Here is a 23186-nt window from a genome sequence, read left to right as displayed (position 1 = left end):
TTTTGCTGTCATTGTATAGCAAAGTTTGCTCCACAGGCTATCTTTTGTATTTCCAAGCATACAGTATGTTTCTTTTGCTAGGACACAACAAACGGATGTTTCCAGCCCTGTCCAGCAAGTGAGCTTCAGTGTGACAGTCGTAAGCATGATCCCTGTTGCAATTCCTTGTCACACTGGAGGGGGCTGGGATTTCAGTCTGCTGGATCCTGATTGACAGGAGAATGGATCCATGTGGCTCACAGCAGCTGCTGCCCATTAAGTCTGCATTGGGGAACTGTTATGATCTCTTATCAGTTTTTATACTGTTGAATTGCAGGTTTGTGGATACAATTCAGTATGGCTATGTAACTTTAGATGAATTCAAGCCATTATTTTCTGATTGCTCCAGCCAGTGTGGGGTTTTAAAAGTATTGATCATCCCCTGAGCCCTTTGCTCTCCTTCTGTGCTCGTCCCATTGAAATTTCTCAAGGCTATCCATCCAGTATGTAGGCTCAGTAGACTACAGTTAGTATCTCCCAAGTGTTATGTGCACATACCATTGATGTTAGTGCTTCTTGCTCAGTAGCAGCACTTATTTGATTATGCTCAAGCTTATGTTTGTTTTAGCATTTTTTTCTCTATATAAGTCTACACTGCAAATATTTTGAGGTATAAAATGCAAATTAATGGCTGAGGTATGATGGAAAGATGCACATTTTTCATTTGCTGCCATTTTAGTTCTATTTCATAATCATAGAGTGGTTTTATTATTCTGCATAGATCTCAAATTCTGAAATGCTTGAGTTGTTTTCTTCTGTAAGCTCAACATTTGTGTTGTCAGCAAATATATATATGAAAGAAGGCGTTCACAGCTGCTGCCAATTTAAAATAATTCCTTCTTCTCAAATCCTGCTGTCATATCTTGTACTAACGTCACTCCACCTAATGCTTATTCTTCCTGGGCTTGGGGGTATTTGTGGCACTTCAATATATATAAGATGAGATATAGCTTTCTGTTTGTATTGGCAGTCGTCAGTCTGTGAGATTTGGACCAACCAGAATGCAGGATATCCTTACACAGCAGTCCATCAGGTTCATAATGTAAGACTTTTCAATAAATGGCTACGTTGTCCCTGTATTGCTGTTCCATGTGCTGCCTTGGTGTTGTTAAGACTTAATGCAGGTCCTATGCTTTTAAACTTCAAAAAGCAATGTGTAACATCCAGTACTTTCCGGGACTGTATATATGTGTTTTATACTTTTGTTTTCATAGCGTGCAATAAGTGTCTTGGTTGTGTGTAAAGTGGATGCGTTTTTAAAGTTTCAAAGTCAAATTTTAATGGCTTTATCTTTATTTCAACTTTTGTTTTAGGCGGTTGTGTCTGTTTACCTCCAAATAGAATAAGTGCAAATTGCAAACATTCTGCAATTTCACTCTGATTTGTGCCTTTTTCCTTCAGTGACAAAAAGAGACCCTGGTGTCTTAGAGTATGTTGCTACTTCTAAACCATCTAGTATGGCCTCCCAGGGCAGATTCACTCTCCATTTCTGAAAGGAAGGCCCAATCTTGAGTTCGCAGGAGGAATCACCTTTCTGCCATCAGAAGCAAGAGCAGGCACCAAGGTAGTTTTCACAGCAATGGAAGGGCACTGCTGTCACGGCTCTCCTTTCAGTAGCAGAACTTGGCAAGATTTATTGGCAATATGGTTGGATAAACTATGTTCAAAAATCTTGCTAGCCTAATGCCACACAATCGTGAACATGAGGAAAGATTTTGCACCGCCCCAAACCAGGCCAAATATTTTTATTGGGAAAAAAATATTTTTAAGGGAAATCAGGAAGAAAAAAGTTGCAAACACCTTTTCTCCTTTCCACTTTGTAACTATGGAGCAGTTTGACTTTATGGCAGGTTTGATCAGTTGATGTATTGATTGAATCCTATATCAACTATCACTTAGCTACGTTTCAGAGGCACCAAGAAACCTTGTTCTACTCAATTACTACTACTCAATTACGTAGTCTACTAGATAGGGAACTTATAAAACTGTCCAATTTTTTCACATGTGGGTTGTTATTTTTGGGGATTTATGCTCATTTTCCAGAAGCATTCTCCCCTGACGTTTTGCCTGCATCTGTGCCAGCCACCCTCAGAGGTTGTGGGGTCCGTTGGAAACTTGGAAAATGGGGTTTATATATCTGTGGAATGTCCAGGGTGGGAGAAAGAACCCTTATCTGTTGGAGGTAGGTGTGAATGATTTAATTAGCCATCTTGATTAGCATTTAATGGCCTGGCAATTTCAAGTCTGGCTTCTTACTGCCTGGGGGAATCCTTTGTTGAGAGGTGATTAGCTGTCCCTGGTTGTTTCTTGTCTGGAGGTCCCCTGTTTTTGAGTGTTATTCTTCATTAACTGTTACGATTTTAGAATTTTTTAATACCGGTAGCCAGATTTTGTTCTTTGAAATCCACAAGCATGTAGATAATTTCAACAGAAAGGAAGAAACCATGAAAATGGTTTCCAACAGACCTCACAACCTCTGAGGATGCCTGCCATAGATGCAGTTGAAACGTCAGGAGAGAATGCTTCTGGAACATGGCCACACAGCCCAAAAAACTTACAACAACCCAGTGATTCCGGCCATGAAAGCCTTCAATAATACATTTTTCAGCTGCTTTTTAGTAGCAGCTCTTACCATTGATTATGCTGGTGGCTGATGGCTAGGGCTGATGTTTGAAAAGCCAAAAATATTTGAACGGCCATTACCATTCATTCTGAGCTAAATGAAATGTGATTTCCACAAAAATATATACACTATACATACATATTAGTTTGGAGAGATATCATTTACAGTATTTACTTGAATCTAACGCTCACTTTTTGTGGCTTAATTACCTTGCCAAAATTAGGGTCCGCTTTAGATTCGCGCAATAGGGTAATCTTAGTGCTGAGCAAAAGTAAAAGGGGCAGCTGCTTCAGGAGCACCTGGAGCTTCTGTTTGAAGGATGTCATCTCTAATGTAATGGCCATGGCCCATGCTATGCAATCCTGGGATTTGATGAGTCATCAGCACTCTTTGGCAGAGGAGTCTCAAGACTTTGCAAAATAGTAGTGGGAGGCCATAACTCCATAGCATTGAACCAAGGCAATTAAAGTGGATTCATTCTGGAGCATAGATGCACCCCAAGGTTTTCTTTTCCATTGCTGAAAGCTTTGATGTTCCTACACACTTGTTTTTAAAGAAAGAATTCTAAGCAGGCAGCAACTGTAATGGGAATATTGCAAACAGTGCATATTTTGCTGTTGCACATTACATTTGACAACAAAACTTTTTTGAGTTCAAGGTTTTGAAAATTGAAGTGCGCATTAGATTCGACTCAAGCAAATACACATATTTATTTTTGCAAAATGTGAAAAATGTAGAATATGCAAACTCATCTCACTGCAGGAATCCATCTTCATTTGTATTTAGGCACTCTCTTCAGAACAATGAATGTCAAGTGAGCCTGCCACATGGCTGGCTGGGTAAGGGCAAGAAAACACTTTTTTTGGAAGATTATTATCTTGATGCCTGCAGAGGGCACAGGATTGTGTCCATTGTTTGTGGTGGTTGAACAGGGATTTAAAAAACAACGATATGCTGTTTTCCTGACAATCCTTATTAATTTAATATTTTCTGAAGCTTGAAGTTTAAAGTTGTGCTCAGCATACTTTTTTTAAAAAAGCAGGATATATTTATCTTGTTAAAAGTAACTTGAAGGGCTGCTTTCGAACAAGCCGATATCAGTTTTTCTGTCATCTTAAAAACATCATTGACACAGTGCGCTTTCTGGTGAAGAAAGTGTAATTTCAGAGTATAATCACATTTCTCTGAGTGACACTAATAAGATTAAGTAAATGGGTAATGAGACTGAAAAACTTTAATGTTTCTTGTCAATTAGACTAAAATCGCCCTTCTTATAAACAATATAAACTTTTGAGGGGCATAATGTGTAAAGTTTTTCTAACACCAATTGATTTCTTTGGGAGATTAAAATATGTGCCTAAAAGTGCTTTTCCTTGAACTGGATCATACTTGACATTCAACCAAAATCACAGTCATCAATTGAGGAATGGCTGGCATTTTGTGGCAGGCATGCTTGCCACATATGACTGATAATGGCTGTGAAGTATGCTAAAAATGTCATGGGTAACAATCCTGTAGCCATGTGGCATACTGTCAGTTGCTTGACCCACTGTGTAACTTTTGGTATTTGGAAATTTTCATCTTTAGTAAGTAATAACAATGTATGTGCAAATTAGACCTGTTACATTAAGGGTGAGAAAAGAGTGGCAGTGCAGAAATTACTTGGCTGCAGCTCTCATGGTTTGCACTTGCAGTAGATAGAGACTTAAGTGTGGACTATGCTGGCTATAACTAAAGTTACCATCCAACTTCTGAAGGCCCACTTGTTATCTCCTCCTTTACTATATACATAAAATATAGAATTGCCCAATAGAAAGATGAATCCAGATTTAGCCAGATGCATCTGGATGGGTAGATTTCTCTACCCCCTTTTCCTTATGACTATGAGCTCTTCCACACAACCACAAAATATTTTTTACCAACATAAAAAATAGCAGTTAAAAGCTGCATTTTGTCTACACTAGGCCTCCTTAAGGCAGTGGGAGAATGGCCACAAAGCTCAGTCATGTCAAAGCTGGTTCAGGGCTGGTCATGCGCAGTGCCTTCCTACCCTCCCAGCACCCTGATTCCCCCCCCCCCCCCAAATCACAGAAAATTCTCCTTTCTGAGTGAATTTGTGTCATTTGGGAGCTTTATGGTTGTTGTTAACCCTGGATCACACATGTTGATCCGAGATGGAAGTACTAACTGCCAAAACACCAGCAAAGTGTCCTAATGTTCCTGGAAGATTTTGGACCTTAGCCAGTGATTTTTTTTAACCCAGGGTCAGGCTGGATTAATTAGTTTACCCCAGGTTAAAGTGTGTGTTGTATAGATGCTCCAGTCTAATGCAAGTACTACACTACATTGACCCTGTTAAATGAAATATCCTTGGTGAATGGGGTCTGCTCTGGTGTATAGCAAAAATTGATCTTTGAAAATCTGGTGGAGACACTTCTTGTGAATGAAACTCCCATTTGCAAAAAAGTCCATGCTTGCTGATAGATTTGTGTAGCATTTCTGAGGAGGTAGCAAAGTCCATTTGAACCAACCCAGTTGCAGGTCCAAATTTTTGATCTAATATCTCCATGTCTAAAAGCTTTGCTTGTTCAGTATTTTGATTAATGAATGCTACATGAAGATAATACAATAAGACTCTGTGGCACTATACAAATGCTGTGTTAAATAGTATTGTATTATTACTGCCTACACAACAGATAGATGTTCCACAATCACATTTCCTAGCAACAAGAATCAATGGGAAAGAGAAATAATCTGTGGAAAACGTAGGAAGGACAGATGCCTCCATCCTTGCCAAAAACCTTCCATTCAGAAAGAACATTAGACCGAGCTAGCATAATGTAATGGTTTGAGTGTTGGATTGAAATAGGGCTTTGAGAAACCAAGGTTTGAATCCCTGCCCAGCTATTGAAAACCACTGGAAGACCTTTGCAAATCACACTCTTTCAGCCTTGGAGGGAGGCACTGGTAAACTTCCTCTGAATATATTTTAGCAAGAGATTCCTGTGCTAGCTCTGCCGTGAGCTGGAGTTGACTTGAAGACTTATCACCAACAATTGTTGTAAGTGGCCATTCCAAATGTATCTGAAATTCCCTTAAACATACAACATGAATTGCATTACTTTGAGCTTTGGACTGAAGACAGTAATGCTGGCACAAAGTTGTTTCCACTTGTCTCATTTTCTGCAATCCTGCTTCAGTTTTCACGTTGGAAGGTTACTATGTTTCAGTGCCTTTCCGCTTACCTTGTGCTTGTCTCTGTAGATATGTACAAACCCATGTCTTGTCTTTACCGTGTGACCCATGGAAATGGGTGTACGAGACTTGTCTTGTTTGCTCTGTCCAAGGTGGGGATATAAAATTGTGCTTTCTTTGGCTGAATTTAGCTCATATACTTCCAACAGTAATTAATTTTTTAATACCTCTATGTTACCTTTTTGCTTGGCTTTGCTAAAAATGTAGTAATTGAAAAACAGTAAGTAAAAATAGCAATTTTAACTGGAACTAAATCAACTATTTTGTAGTACTAATCTTGAAATGTGATGCAGCACATAGGTTTTGAAGGTTAACTATCAAAATACAATTGTTGTTTCATAAGTTTCAATACCTCCTCCTTCCTCCTTACAAGGAAATTCTGACATTGCTGCTGACAGTTTAAGTTGACAGGCTTATACTCAGCTCCCAATTATGTTTATGCTGACTTCAGTCCCATTAAACTCATTGGGATTTATGCTAATCCAGTTATTCACAGGATGGCTTAAGGTGCAATTCTAACCAGACTTTTTTGGGAGAAAATACATAATTTATTTCAAAGTAAAAATGTACAGTACTTTCATTGTTCTGTATATGTTTAAGTAATGGGGACTTCCTCTAAAGCAAACATGCGAATTGTCAAGCTGCTAGTTTAGTTGAATTTCCCTCTTTTAGGCCTGTTATCTGAATTTTCTGGAAGGGTGGCTTCTGCAAAGTACTGTCTAAGCAGTACTTCCATTTAAACCAGTGGTTCTCAACCTGTGGGGCCTCAGATGTTTTGGCCTTCAACTCTCAGATGTTTTGGCCTTCAGTTGGTAAACTGGCTGGGATTTCTGGGAGTTGTAGGTCAAAACATCTGGGGACCAACAGGTTGAGAACCACTGGTTTAAACTATCTGTTTTACTAAAACATTTTGCTCCTTGCTAGAAAAATCAGATAAGAAGTTGTGCTGCATTAAGAAATACTGTCCACATGGTATTTTGGTTATTTTATTCTTCAGAGTGGTGCATTAATTAAATAACTCTCTGAATAATGTGTAACTAATATAAATGGGATATATTCATAGACAAGTATTTTTAAAAGTCAATTTCTCTTAAGTTTACTTGGTATTTGGACTATCTCTGATTTTCAGACTGGAGACTGGGGTGAACCATCGATTACCTTACGGCCTCCAAATGAAGCTACAGCATCAACGCCAGTACAGTACTGGCAGCATCACCCAGAGAAACTCATCTTCCAGTCGTGTGATTACAAAGCATTTGTAAGTGTGCAAATCTTGTTACATATTTGTAACTACCCAACAGGATTCCAGCCACTGTTTATTCTGCATCCATATATTCCCTTCCCTGTAGATAAGTAACTTTACATACCAAAAAATCTCATATCCTGCAAGGTACTCTAATCATTTATTTATTTATTTATTTATTTACGATATTTCTGTACCACCTTTCTCTAACTCAAAGGTGAATTAAGGTGGCTTAAACCAGGCAGCCATTTGATGCCTTAACAATATACACTTAAAACCACATTTAAAACAGAATTAAAAATTACATGCAATAAGACCTTTAAAAACATATAAAACCAATATATAAAACCAATACCTTCACTATTAGCCTTGTTGTCCAAAATCATCATCTGAGCCGTTCCAGTATTCAATTTCAAATAATTCTGTGTTTTGTCTATTGCACTAGATTTCAAAGGCTTATTCAAATAGCCATGTTTTCACTTTTTTATGGAAGGTCAAGAGGGAAGAGTCTGGGTCTGATCTAATATCGCTAGGGAGGAAGTTACACAGCTGAGGAGCCACCACTGAGAAGGCCCTGTCTCTTGTCCCCGCCAGTCACGGGGACGAATTGCATACTTCACAAGTTATTTCTTTAATGCAGACAGTTATGTTTATTTTTAAAACAAATTCTCTACTTTGTCTTTTGATGTAGCTTTTCTTAAGAGAACTTTCATGGTGGTTTTTGTACTTTAAAGGAAACTTGGAATCCTACATGACTTGTTTCACTCTGTAACTTTACTTATGCCTAGCTACATAGCAAAAGTACCAAGAAAATGCATTATTGAATTCAAGAAGACATGTAAAGGGACACCGGTAAAAGTTCCCTTCATGCATACCGTTGTGCAGTGTGCATCAGTGTGCATCAGGCACTGATGTGCATTGTGCATAGATATGCATTACACACAGTGCACATCACAAATCATTGCTCATGATGCACATCACGCACTGATGCACATCACACACTTTGCCAGCTCTGTTACCTAGTAATACAACAGGAGCCCACTACTGGATATGAATATTATGCAACTGCACAATTCTAACTCCAAGAGACATAAATCTGCTTAAATAAGGCCCCAGTAGAATTCTGGTGGACAATTGCAATATTTGCTTATAGTGTTAGTAGTTTCTATATAGAACATGTAGAAGTCCACATGGAAAAGAAGAAAAAATGTAAATGTTCCAAGTCAAAGATATTTAGTTGACTTTGAAGATTGATTGGATTATTACTACAGAAAACAAATCCCTTGTTTCTCCTTTAAGTATTTAGGTTCTATGCTGGTAAAAGAGTTAAGAGGTACAGAATCAACGCAAGATGCCTGTGCGAAAATGAGGGTGAGTGAAACAATTACGTTTCTCTATCACTGTAATAATCATGATTGCCATTTTCAACTGTAACCCTGCCTAGTTTGTATATTAAACCAGGAGCAGATGGGCTAGGCAACGGTCTCAATAAGGGGAAGCTAAAACATAGCATAACAAGAATTGGAATGTATACACATCTCAATACTTGGTTGAGTGAGCTAAAGTGGATGATAGGGTGACTTGGAGACCATTCATAGGGTCACCATAAGTCAAAGTCAATTCAATGAGCATTAATCAGTGAAAAGCAAAGTAGATGTCACGTCTCCATTAAATTCTGTAAACATCAACATGGCCCAACCAAATGGCAGCATATGACTTCTGCTTTTTTGGATAACAAAGTGCATCCCTAGGATGAAGGCAATAAGAGCAGCAGCATCCAGTAGCTTAATGGTTCCCAAATGAAATCTCCACTGGCTGCTGTGTGACTTGATAGTAACCAAAAACAAGAACAATCCTAATATGTTAGTTTTTTCTAAAGTCTGCATGCTGATAAACAGTAAATGTGCGAATCAGGTGCAATGTTTAAAATGCAGAACAGTTCTTCAGATATCTCTAGAAAGGGCAACCATTCACTCAGCAACAATGGTGTTGGTTGTGTCAACCTTACCTCCATTTCCTGGCATCAAAAATTAGAGATAGGAACTGCTGTGAATTGTTATTGAATTTGGTTAGCAAGCCATCTTAAATTTTCAATGCGTAACTTAAGTCCCTAGGACATTTTAATAAATCGAAGTGTCTGTTTCTGCCCAATTTGAAACTGCAGAATAAATATATGGACATTCTTCCAGCTATCTCCCTCCCATCCCCACATCCTTGATGGATATTGAATTCCAAAACCATATATGGTCCAAGCCTAGTACTATCATCTCTCAATGTCAGATGAAACACATCAGCTGACGCTTAGAAGAACCAGCCAGATCCACAGCTTGTGTTGTAAAATGGATGTTGGTTTCGATAATAATTAACAAAGACAGCTACCATAGGTAAAGATATGAAGATATAGGCATGGAGAGATGTCTGTAGAAGTATGGTGTCTGATCATGTAATTGTCACTTGCGCGTTATATTGCGGAACCTCTTAACATAAGGACATTTCTAATATCCTTGTCCCAAATGCAAGAGACACAAGAGAGCCTCCAAACCTTCTAGATAAGCTTTTCATGGCTCAGCTACCTTCAGAGGGAAAGGAGTAACAGGAAATTCCCTTAGGAGCTGAGGCAGTACTGCATATACTTCTTGTAATTGTCTCCTTTTCAGGCATCCAACTCTGATGTGGCTTAGAGCTGCAGGGGGAGGCAAGCAGGGCTGCTCTTGTTGGCCCTCCCCTATCCCTCATGGCAAGGTCCTGCAAAACAGAAGACTCTGCAATGGGGAGTTCTGAACCTTGGCCAGATTTCTAAATTGCAGAAAACCTTCCCCTTCTGGAGACCTGCCTGAGGCGGTTTCAGTGAGCAAGCCTGACTTGTCCCCTTAAGCAATTCTAATTGTATGAGGCTGGATTGCCTTGAAGTGGCTTTTGTCGCTAAAATGCACAGCAATGAGCATACAAACTCACAGAGCTCATTACTGCAATTGCTTTTGTTTGTAGTTTACATGCACATATGCCCTTGGAAATAAATAATACTGTTGGAAGAATAATCGTTATTTATTTTATTTTTATCAAGTTTCTATATTTAGTGATACACAAATAAGAGATTGATATGTGGTGCTGCTTTTTTAATATTACAGAAAGAAATACTTGAACCATTCAGGTTAACTCTTAACAAAAGGTGATCTGAAAAGATGTCAGTTACATATGTCAAATGTAACCTCAGACTCTCTCATTAAAAAGTCTGAATGTCCTTTCTTGGTCCTCAAGCAAACAGGGAAACTCCTGGTACACAAGGCTCATCAAAGCATTTACTATTCCATCTAATGCAAAGCTGTTGAAAATAAATGAAGAATTTTATAGTGGCTATAAATGGGAAGCTGACTGATCCTTTTATTAAGTTGTATTCTCCTATTGCTTTTGATGTACTTATACAATACAGAATAGAAATTGTGGCTAAAGCTAATGCAGGTGGGTGCGGTGTCATCTGTATGCAGATGATGTCCAGCTCTGTCACTCCTTCCCACCTGTTACTAAGGAGGCTGTCCAAGTCCTGAACCGGTGTTTAGCAGCTGTAACGGACTGGGTGAGAGCGAATAAATTGAAACTTAATCCAGACAAGACAGAGGTCAGTCGCAAGGCCAAACAGGGCATAGGGTTACAGCCTGTGCTTGACAGGGTTACACTCCCCCTGAAGATGCAGGTTCACAGCTTGGGAGTGATCCTGGACTCATCGCTGAGCCTGGAACCCCAGGTCTCAGCGGTGGCCAGGGGAGCTTTTGCACAATTAAAACTTGTGTGCCAGCTGCGCCCGTACCTTGGGAAATCTGACTTGGCCACTGTGGTCCACGCTCTGATTACATCCCAAATAGACTACTGCAATGCACTCTATGTGGGGTTGCCTCTGAAGACTGCCTGGAAGCTTCAACTAGTCCAACGCTTGACAGTCAGATTGCTCACCGGGGCTGGGTACAGGGAGTGCACAACACCCTTGTTACGCAGGCTCCACTGGCTGCCTATCAGCTTCTGAGCACAATTCAAAGTGCTGGCTTTGGCCTATAAACCGCCTCGAATCGCCTCTTGGCTAAGAGGGGTGGTATACAAGCATAGTAAGTAAGTAAGTAAATAAGTAAGCAAATAAATAAATAAAAAACCCTTAATGGTTCTGGCCCAGTTTACTTGTCCGAACGTATCTCCCGCTACGATCCATCTAGGGCCCTAAGATCATCTGGGGAGACCCTGCTCATTGTTCTCCCACTGTCACTATCGCGTCTGGCAGGGACAAGGGATAGGGCCTTTTCTGTGGTGACCCCTCAGCTATGGAACGCCCTCCCCAGTGAAATTAGATATGCTGCATCCCTCTTGACCTTCCGGAAACAAGTAAAATCCTGGCTATGGGATCAGGCTTTTGTAGATTAGGCTGACTGGCTGACGTGACAACTTATATAGAACTGACTGCCCCTTGGATGTTGATTCAAACTGGTAACCACTGACTGCTTGATTGTTTTTATATGGTTTTATATTGTTTTGTACTGTTCTATACTGTTTTATACTGTTATGATTATACTGCTGTTAAATTGTATATTTATATTTTTCCGATGTGGGTGCTATGGGGTGCCGATTTGTTAGCTGTCCTGAGTCCCTCTTTGGAGGTTGAGTTAGGACGGAATATAAAAGCCCAAAAATAAATAAATAAATAAATTATAAGCACAGCCCATCAGTCCTTCATTTAAGTCAGTGGTTCCCAACTTGTGGTCTGTGGACCAGCAGTGGTCCACACAGCAATGAGAGCGACTGGTCTCGCAAAACACTCTTATAGTGCTGAGGCAACAGGGATGTCGGGAGGGGAGAGGATGACTACCCACGAAAGATTACTATGACCACATCAGCTCTAGATTATTAAATATGGTTTTCTGTGGGCTAGCAGATGGCATATGTTCTGTATCAGAAACTAGAGCTGATATGGTCTATCCAATGCAATTTTCTGAATCAGCACCCCAAATAGCCAAATCGAATATAAAGTTGACCAAAAACTGATCTGTAACCCTTTTGGTTCTAATGTTGAAGTTAAAAAAAGGTTTGGAACCACTGATTTAAACTATTCATCCATGAATGTGGTGATCTCTTTCTCCTTCCCACCTCTAGTCTGTAATAAGTCATGCATTTGGCCCAGGCATGCATTTTGCACCTCCTTTAGATCTACATTCTACACACAAAGTGGTTGTAGATCTTTTAGGATTACAGTGACAAGTACACCTTTGAAGATATGTAAAGCACATTGTTCAGGTTCTATATATTTGTGAATTTTTGTGTCAAATACAATAAATATTAATAAGATGCCGTTAGGAAAGAAACCTAGTCATGCACATTGGGCTTATATTTATCTAATATCAGACTCAGTTTTCCTTTGATATGTTGCTTCCAGCAATATTATGTGGCCATTCTGTGCTCTCTCTCCTCTCAGCAAAAATAACAAATCAAACTACCTTAAGAAGTGCAGGAAATATATTTCAGTGAAGCTGTATTGGCCAGGCAGGAAAATCCTACAAAATGTAGCTCTAGAAAGATGGAAGGTACTTTGGTGTTTCTAATGGATTTGGATTAGCTTTTGTTCCTTATCCTCACATGGCCAATAGGTAGAGTGGTTAAACACAAATAATCCACTTATAAGGATCAGATAATGAATAAGTCCAACAAATAGGTAGAATGTGAAACTTAGACTGTTCAATTCACAGTAATCACAAAATTAAACAATATGAAATAAGTTCTGTACAGTCTTTTAGTAGTATCGTTGTATGTTCATGAATCAGCCTCCCACGACCGGTTTCGGCCTTTGCTTCAAGCCTTCTTCGGGTGGTCTGTAATTTTACATACATACATACATTTTACAATTGTATGGGTTGAACATAATGTAATAGAATGCATTTAGAAATACTTACAAAGTTCAGTCTTTTACATATGTTCTCATAAGAGATACTTAAGTTTTTTGCAATGGGATCTAGGTAAAAGGAACAAATTGTGGCTATTAACATTTAAAAATTACATATATCAAAATACATGTTTTCCCAATATATTTCACCAATTAGGTGTATACTCACAAGATACTCTGCTTCTGAGTTTGATTCTAATTGCGAGTATGAACAAGATCTGGGGGTTTCCTCTATTTAAAGAGGAAAATGAGCATCAGATGTAGAGGAGACAGAGAAGTTAATTTAAGGCTCATTTAAAGTTATAGGTGTGGAAAATGTCAACACTAGATGGCGTTGTGAGTAATGTACATGGGAAAACATGTATTTTGATATATGTAATTTTTAAATGTTAATAGCCACAATTTGTTCCTTTTACCTAGATCCCATTGCAAAAAACTTAAGTATCTCTTATGAGAACATATGTAAAAGACTGAACTTTGTAAGTATTTCTAAATGCATTCTATTACATTATGTTCAACCCATACAATTGTAAAATGTATGTATGTATGTAAAATTACAGACCACCCGAAGAAGGCTTGAAGCAAAGGCCGAAACCGGTCGTGGGAGGCTGATTCATGAACATACAACGATACTACTAAAAGACTGTACAGAACTTATTTCATATTGTTTAATTTTGTGATTACTGTGAATTGAACAGTCTAAGTTTCACATTCTACCTATTTGTTGGACTTATTCATTATCTGATCCTTATCAGTGGATTATTTGTGTTTAACCTGTCTACCAAGGAACCCATTCATATTGTATTGTTCCAATAGGTAGAGTGGCCTTTGCTTTCTTTGATGCCCTCCAGTCCAGACCATCTTAACTGAAAACAAAAGTAATGTCTGAGACAAAATATAGGCCTGCCACTTTTGTTTATTCTGTCTGAAAATAGCTGAAGAGGCCACTGTATCTTGGAATTCTTGCATGATGTGTTTTGTGCATTATAGCTGGGTCAAGGTATCACTGTTTTTTGTATTTACTTAAGGAAGTGTTTAATTTATCCTGGCAGTATATAGTTAGATTTTTTAAAGTAAAGTAAATTATTAATATCAATGCATATAAGTAAGTACATCTTAATAATTTTACAAGCCCGTGAAACCAGACATTACAAATTTAAGCACTGGAACAGGTATCAGATTAGATTCAGTTGTTCAAAACAATTACAAGCATTCAATACATTACTTTTTTAAATAATTTCAGAAGTCTACAGAACAAATGAAGAAAGTCCCTACCATTGTTTTATCAGTCTCTTATAAGGGAGTAAAATTTATTGATGCAACAAATAAGGTAGGTATTATTTCATCTATTATTTATAAATAGCTGCTCCATTGCCATCCTTTCTTCTGTTAGCTATAGTGTGTTTGAATTCCTTGTATCTCATCTTTCAGCACAATAGATTACCCCTATGGAGTCATTTTCCTTGTCCCTAAGAAATCTGTCCCCAGCTTTAAAAAATGGGAAGTGTTTACATTTCTAAGGGAGTCTCAACATTTCTGGTACTTGTGGAAGCTACTTGAAATGCTACTCCTTCTCATGCCACCAGAGTAATGTGAGAACTTTCACATCAATGAAGCACACAGTCTGGATCCTTCCATGGAAGCATCAACCCCCAAACACTAGATCAATATCCATAAAAGGGGTAGCTATAATGTTTCTTCCACCAGACCTAAACTCTCGTCATATTCATATTTCGGCTTTCCTGGTCCACACCAGCCCAATGACCTCATCTGACTACATAACCAACCCACACCCTTGCTGGCTGTTGTACACTAACGTGGATGTTTTGCTTAGATTTATGTTGTTATAGAATTTTGTCTGATTACATGTAGTTTAATTTATTGATGTCAGGTTTAATTTACTGATGTTAGGTCTTAATTTGATGTTAGGTTCTAATGTGACTTTTATTTATGGGGTTTTCTGGGATTTTATGTTAGTATCGTGTGTTTTATGTAGGCACTGAATGTTTGCCATTGTTATGTTGGAATCCGCCCTGAGTCCCCTCGGTGAGATAGGGCAGAATACAAATAAAGTTGTTGTTATTTACTAGCATGGAAAGGAGAAGCCGTTGCCCTTGTCCACACAAAATTTCCCTGAACCTGGTACAATATTGTGAGAGCCCACCTTCTCACCTGCACCATGATATATCTGGTACAACCAAATATACAGCACTTCAGTTCCTCTAAATGCTACGAACTTTTTATAAGGCTTCTCACTGGGCTTTATGTATTGAATGTTCTTTACCAGTCAATTTGTGTGAAAACTGAAAGTAGCCCTATGAAATAGCTCTAAATGATAGAAATGTGCAATTTCTTTCTGCTTTATATAGTGAAAATTACTCAGGTGAGTACCATAGTTTTGTGATCTCAAGCTTTAATCCTTTTCTTTTTCCCTTGAGATTTGTACTTGGATAAACAGTAATGAACTAAACACATCCGGCACATACACAAATCCACTAAGTAAACATGGCGTATTCACTTGAGAGAATTCAAATTCTAGCAGACCTTTCAATGAACCAGAACTGAGTTTTAAATGTACATTAAAAACCATGAATCCCACTGAGTTTTAAAACCATCACTAGGTTAAGGGCAAGAATTCCTTTTACTCTCTATGCTGTCTGGGAAACAGAGACGTCTCGTTCTGAAAATCTCTTCTTTTTTTTTTCATTAAAAGCAGCATTAACACAGTCTCCAAGTTATGGCGATATTTTTACTTTTATTTGTGGGAAACTGGATTCTTGCTTCTTTTTTTCTATCACTGCAAATCTGATAACAATCTACATTATTTAGTCCAACAGCACTGAAACTAAGAATAAAACAAAGGGATTGCATAAAATTAAATGAGTATTAAACATCACTTAGTTTAAAGATCTATACAAACTGGTGCTCATTAAGGCAAAATCATTAATTTGATTGTGGTTCTCTGTAGGGGATGCTTTATGCAGAAATAATAGTTTCAAAAATGCTCTAACACTTTTAGATAAGAGAATTTAATAGCAGAATGTTACAATCACTTTGAATCATGAGAGTTTAGAATACGTATTATTTTAAAAGACAGCTAAATTAGTATTCCATTGAGGTCTCAGAATCAGCTTGTCTTGAGGAAAGAGATTAATGATGGGACATGGAAGGCTGGGCATAGATTGACAATAGTCCTCATTCAGAAAACAAGCTTTCATCACACAGTTCAGAATATTAGCGGAAAACATATGCCTCATTCTTGTAGCACTAGTGCACAGTGCGCAAATAGGAATTTATGGATTATGGAAACAGTTATTCTTGCCAGGTGTATATAATACACAAAACAAATGCATGCTGGTGACTTTAATCTGAAGCATCATTTAGAGAAGATAGATGCAATAAGGGTATACATTCTTTCTGTTAAATTTTGTAAGTAGTGTTTCTTATCCATTATGACACATTTAATTTTCCAAATTTCTGTAGCAGAAAACAGCCTGTAATTTATAATACATTCAACATTAAAGCACCAATCATTGAACATGCCAACATCATATGCCCCATGAAAGTATTATCTGCATTACTTTGCCAACCGTTTGGTAAAATGGGCAGATTGTTTTGTTAAAAAAAAGAGTGCTTGTATCCAAGGCCACCCAAAACATAGGTTTTTGATGGACAGAACATCGCTTTTTGGTCTAAACTGATAGCTAGAACAGTTTTCCATTGATTGATATGTATTAGAGAGCTCTTTGTTCCAATCAACTCTAACTGTAATTAACATCAAATTTAGTGCTTTATAAACTAGATTTGCTGGTTTCAACTTCTTTGAGGATATGAATCATGTTTCCAACATGTCAAGGACACCTAAGGCATTCAGATGTGATGGCCCATACAAAAGCAAAAAATATCATAGTTGTAAATGTTGTCACAGTACACGTGTAGGTAACTGATAAATAAACTGTAATACTGAAAAGGGCAAAACTTCTTGGTGTGGACGAATCAATTGATTCAAAATAAAGATCCACTATCAATCTATTTCTTCCACAAGCTGTGTCTTTCAATTATTTGTATAAATCAGAAGATAATATTTGCTGTCTGAAATTGTTTGTACTTTCAAGCCATCTAAACAACCGAGAAGCTGTCTCTGTCCCATTTGTACTGTGATAAAGTGTACCTTCATTTTCCTTAAACTCAGAATATTATTGCTGAACACGAGATTCGTAACATTTCCTGTGCTGCACAAGACCCTGAAGACCTCTCTACTTTTGCTTATATCACAAAAGACTTGAAGACAAATCATCACTACTGCCATGTGTTCACAGCCTTTGATGTGGTTGGTTTAAGTCATTTTCTACTTGATCACTTAATTGTTTGCAGTTTTAAAATATTAGAAATCTTTGTAATAGATATAAGGGAATCATTTAGAAGTGGAAAGACAACTAGTGGTTCAAGCAAATATGTGTGTGTGTCTGTGCGTGTGTGTGTGTGAGAGAGAGAGAGAGAAAGATTTCAGCTGTGATGAAAACTCTCCAGGACTGGTACTAGTACAGTAGAGTACAGCATAGTATAGTGGTCAGCATGCCTGAATTTAGTTCCCTCATAGCCTGAGTATGATGGTCCTCCAAGTTCAGTGTTTTGGCAGTGAGCCCGTAGATGGCTGTGGAGCCCTTTTCTTGATCTGCATGTTCTCCCACAGTGAGAACATTGGTTTCCAGGTGGAAGGCGATCCCGGTCAGGTTTAGCTTGACACTCCTTCCTCTTGGCATGTTTCTCTTTTGCCCTCCATCCGTGCCTCTTTGGGGGGAAAAAACCCTCCAGTATAGCTATATATTGTATAAAACACTGCATTTTTTATCCTCAATCATGCTGCAACAGATGTTTTCTATACTGCATCAAAACTATGCTTGATATAGAGGTGATATACATTTCAAATGCATGCCTTAAGAGACAAAACAAACTTGAATAACCTTTTCTATTATTATACTCTTAAGCCAATCAAAGCTCCAAATGAACTTGTTTGCCCCAACCAGTGTAGGCCTAGTGAACCAGTGTTTACAAGGGTTGATTTAACTAGTTCCAGTTTATTCCATGGATACATTTTAGTTGGATTTAGGCAAAATAAATTATTTTTAATAAAAAATGAGGCATCATGCTTTTAACAGATCAATTTTGCACAGAGATTACGGTTGCTAATAAAGTCTTCAAGGTACCTCATTGTCATTTATAATAGTAGGATTTTGAATTTTCTGACATACCTATTTTGAGAATTCGAATTTATGCCTTAAAGTTTTAAAAATCCTACTTCCGTCATGATTATGTCATACCTGTATAAGATTATGTCATATCTGTATAAGAAAAAAATCAATGTGTAATTATAAAATATTAACTAAACTTTTCCTGTACGGTTAAGATCTGCATATATGTGTAAAGGTATGCAGACAGTTTATTTTCCAAAGAGTATACTGTAAATTCCACTTCAAACACCAAATAGGTTTTTCAAATGCAAATTAGATAGAAGAGAGAAAATGTCAAGGGTATTTCCACATGGCTGGTGCTATTACGAAACATCCAAACTTGGATTGAAGAAAGCCACAGCTATGTTTTATCATGTTGAAATCATGAGAACAGGCAAAATAAAATGTAAGCTATGAGATATTTCAAAGTATTATTTTGAGCATTCCTTATGTTTTCCTATGGGTAGTGGAAAAACAAAGACAAATAATCAAAAGACAACCAAGCTGCAGCTTTTTCCTTATTCTAGTGAGTTCAGTAGCTATAAACCAAAGCTGTTGTATTTTCACTTCAATTGAAGAGTAACTATTAAGGCAACAGGTGAAAAAGCAATGAAAATATAACATGATCAATGATTACTCAGCCTATGTTGGGACACCATTCAAGATAAAGACCATACTGACTACTCTGACTTCTGAAATAACTCTTGTTAAAGAGAAACAGGATAAATTATTTACTTGTGTTTCACAACAGGTCCCAGTTTTCTATAGTGACATATGATTTCCCTGTTTACATCAGTTGACTCTGCCATGAGTTAAAGTATTTTCCAAAATATTGGCACACAAGATGTTCAGTGTTCAGTATAATGCTGATTACAGATTTTAGACAAAGCCAACTGTGCAAGTCAACAATAAATCCTTGCATGAGAAGTTATACCACATTTACTTCCTGACGCTTAGCCACAGATCCTGCCCTCTTCCACAGCTCAGTCCCACGTAGTTCCCAACTGGCCTCATTCATGGTTTTGAAGGCCTCATGAACTAGGCCAGTTGGGAACTTGCTAGCCTCGGTCTGATAGAGGACCATGGCTTCTGAAATGGCCTCATTCATGCTGGCTGCCCTCCTGATATGCTAATCCTATGCTGTTGGACACATTACATTAGAGGGCAAATACATTTTTTGTAATATGGACCTCAAAACAGGTGCACATTACATTCAGTGGTGCATTATACTTTTTGCAGAAGTTGGGCATTTTGTCTGTCCTATGCCTTGTCTTCATGATTGCAGAGTTGATGCACAGTGAATGTTTACACTTTAGTAGACACATTGTGTGTGTATGTTTGTGTGTGGGTGTGTGTCAGAGAGAGATAGACTATATTAGTAATTAATTTTTAATAGCGGCAAATAATGCATTAGAAGTTATTTCTGTAGCCCTTTCCAGAAACAGTGCTGACTTGTATGTAGAATTTGTATTTTCTTTAAAATTATTTTAGATAGACTACATTTAAGATCACATTTTTTCCATTCCAGAATTTAGCCTATGAAATAATTCTCACATTGGGACAGGCTTTTGAGGTAGCCTATCAGCTTGCACTTCAAGCAAGAAAAGGAGGACATTCTTCAACCCTTCCAGAAAGCTTTGATAATAAGCCTACCAAACCCATTCCCAAACCACGTGTTAGCATTCGAAAATCTGTGGTGAGTAAGACAAGTACAATTGGGTGTACAGAAGAGGTCTGATGCTGCTTGCATCTTGGGGCAGATTTATGGTTGAGGCTGCAGGAGACCTGCTGGCATATTGTGCTTCCATAGTTGTGCTCCCATTAACAGCAGTATCTGGAGAAAAAACGTTGGTGAAAGTGTTCAAAACTATGAGATTTTGTCTGCTGCCCTTGCAAAACTTTAGAACTGCTAGCACAGTTTACCAATAGGCCTAATTTATATTGCACACATTATATACCACATTTTACAAATCAGAACCTTTTAAGACATTCAAGGAGGCAGTCCTAGCCATCTTAAGAGTCTGGTACATTAACTGTAACAAAAAGCAGTATTCCATAAATGCAGTACAAGTTATGGGTTCTGTGAATGCAGTGCTTCCTCCAAGCTGCTAGGAATGTACACATTTAGCATTATTTTAAAAAATCCTAGCTGAGTTTCATTAGCCTGTCTTTGTTAAACATGAAGTATATTGTTATTAGTGATTACTTGATAAAGCTATAAATATACACATTCGGACCAGAAAAAAAGACAATATGAGAAAGTGATCCTAGCAACCTGACCTTCAAGTCCTTAAGCATCAAATCCTTATGTTATTGGGAATGCAAATGTCAAAGGGATGTTTTCCGTTACATGCTCATAACTTCAGATTTAATTTAGACACATCTTGCTTCACCAGCCCAGTTCTAGGAGGGAGTGAAAATAATGAATCAATGTCCCCTTGGATTATCATAATAAAACAGAATATAGGCTATAGCCCCAGGAAAGCAATACATGGTACATGCTGTGTAGATAATGATGTGCCACTGTGACCCACTTTTGAGGACTTTTTAAAATGTTCAGTACCGGAGTAGATAAAGCAGTGTTGTGTTTCTCTTTATTTGTTTCAAAGCAGATAGATCCCACTGAACAAAAGACTCTTGCCAACCTACCGTGGATTGTAGAACCAGGACAAGAAGCCAAAAGAGGAATTAATACCAAGTATGAAACCACAATTTTCTGATAGTGAACTGTCCTCTAGTTCTTGTTGTGCCTTGCACTCAAAGCAGTCATAGCACAGCCTTTCCTTGACGGCAACTCTTCAGTCTAGTAGGGGGGAAGACTGCACTATATGAGTGGCCTTGAAACTAGCAAAAACATAAAAGTGGGGGGGAAAGGCTGCTGGTCATTTCTGATGATTGTTCTTCCTGCAGCATTGACAGAAGAATGACATGGGACGAAGACATTTCAATTACAGCCCACGAGAGGAGTGGGAGATTGTTTTCACGCAAGCACTTCTCTTAGGACTTTGCCACAGTGCTTTCTTTGATTTCGTATTTTACTGTTCTACTTTTACAAAGGTCTCTAACATTAATGCTGCTCAGTAATACAACAATTCAGTTGTGGTTGGGTTTATTTAAAAAAAATCTCAAACATGACCATTTTTAAGTTGAAACAGATTCAAATTATGTAATGCAAGATGTTTCTGGAACCGTGGGAGTCCTATACAAAAAATTAATTCTACTGCTTAATATCTTTTAAACAATTAGTAAGAGAAAAACATTAGCTTCCCTGGTTTGTTTTTTGCTAGTTTTATGTAATCGTCATGCCATTTAATCCTTTAGAGAAATGAGAAATGTATAGCAGTGTTACAAAGAATCAGAGTTTTATGAATGGCTTAAAAAGAGGACTAATAATGCATGAAAAGGCACCTTGCATTGAATATTTTTGTGGGATAGAGGAAAATTATAAGTATGAATATTTATAAAGAAAGTCAGTAATTATGAAGAGAGTTTGGATTTATTTTAAAGTTAAATAGCTGCTACTGTTCTGTCTGCCAGAGCAGAAACAGTGGGGTCATCAATACACTGGATGGTTCGCTTTGTAGGAGGAGTACGACAGAAGCCACCAGTGCTTGCACTACAGATACACACAACTGTACACAGTTTTTCAAGCAACTATAGCCATGAGTTTGAGTTTCTAAGAATCCGAAAGATGGTTTTAATCAAAACTAGAAATGTTATCAAATTTTCTGTCTCAGAAAGTTGGTTTTCATGAAAAAGTACAACTCAAAAGGATTTTTCCTAAATAAACTTTAAAAAAATTCCAAAGTAATAAATTCTTTCCACAAAACAACCTGTTGAGCATTGGCTTGACATTTGACTTAATACAAATTTGCTTACAATTTTCTTTGAAGTATTTTAATTTTGTAATGTCTTTGTGGAGTATTTGTATAATAACATTATGTATATTTCAGTGGAACTGAATGAATTATGAAGTAAAAAATATCAATCATAGGCAAAAAATACATTTTAATGTATATTCTATCCAGTCAAATTGTGAGTCATTTTGAACTTCATTATAGAGATATTGATGAATAGTGTGGTTGACTTAATGTTTTTTATTATTCTTTCATATTTAACTGAAGAGATTTCAGTTACACTCAACCTGGATTTTTAACAAAATTGATAATGGAACCTGATTTAAAATTGAAAATTGTATATGATTTAGTTGAACCTAATCATAGCGCTGAATGACAAGAAAACACCTTTTAATACAGTATTCAATTTACTTGAAACGATCAGCTCCTTGTACATATTTTGCCTATTCATTGTTGATATGTATGTAGTAGGCTGAAAGAAAACACTGAAAAATATAGTACCAAAAGGAATATTGTATAGGAGAAAAGTAAATAGTAGCCTCACTGCAACAAATACTTCTATGTAAATATGCTTGGGCTTCCAGTTATAAATTTTGTAATTTTTGTCATTATTTATATCCTATGAAAGCACACAAAATAAATTGAAGTTGTACAGTCAATATTGGCTTCTATTGAACACTAGGCTGTTCGGGAATGATAATGAATGCAATTGAACATGGAACATATTAATGTGAACCATTTCATTAGTCAATGGTTTGTCATATCTCACGTATAATGATCCTAAAGCAATGAAGAATCCTATAACACCTCAATGCTAACATGTTTTATTTGGCACAAGCTTTCATGGATTGCTGCTTACTTCATAAGATGAATCAGTCTGTTGGCAACTGACTGACTGCTGAAGAAGTGGCTTTTCATAGGATTGCAGTATTTTTTCCATTATGTACTTTTAATATTGCCATAATATAACAATCTGTTTAATTGTACTAAATTGTAGGCTGCTATTCAAAAACCTGTTAGT

The 23186-nt window shown here is 37.5% G+C and overlaps 1 protein-coding gene across 6 annotated transcripts in view; it reads left to right on the top strand.

Annotated features, from left to right (window-relative positions):
* ANKS1B (ankyrin repeat and sterile alpha motif domain containing 1B) overlaps positions 1–22824 on the top strand; it is a 396936-nt gene extending 374112 nt beyond the window's left edge. For 2 of the 6 annotated variants that reach the window (XM_060777255.2, XM_060777259.2), the window contains 8 exons: positions 1010–1081; positions 7047–7175; positions 8460–8531; positions 14321–14407; positions 17270–17407; positions 19837–20004; positions 20918–21006; positions 21219–22824. In XM_060777255.2, coding sequence (XP_060633238.2) covers positions 1010–1081; positions 7047–7175; positions 8460–8531; positions 14321–14407; positions 17270–17407; positions 19837–20004; positions 20918–21006; positions 21219–21309 — 846 coding nt within the window. In that variant the 3' untranslated portion in view covers positions 21310–22824. Of the gene's footprint in view, positions 1–1009; positions 1082–7046; positions 7176–8459; positions 8532–14320; positions 14408–17269; positions 17408–19836; positions 20005–20917 lie in introns of all 6 variants that reach the window. The other 4 variants (XM_067469138.1, XM_067469140.1, XM_067469139.1 and 1 more) reach the window with 4 other exon arrangements.
* The last annotated feature ends 362 nt before the right edge of the window (positions 22825–23186 follow it).

This window comes from Anolis sagrei, chromosome 5 (genome assembly GCF_037176765.1).
Source record: "Anolis sagrei isolate rAnoSag1 chromosome 5, rAnoSag1.mat, whole genome shotgun sequence".
Taxonomy (NCBI): Eukaryota; Metazoa; Chordata; class Lepidosauria; order Squamata; family Dactyloidae; genus Anolis; species Anolis sagrei.
This window is presented reverse-complemented; position numbering and strand designations above follow the sequence as displayed.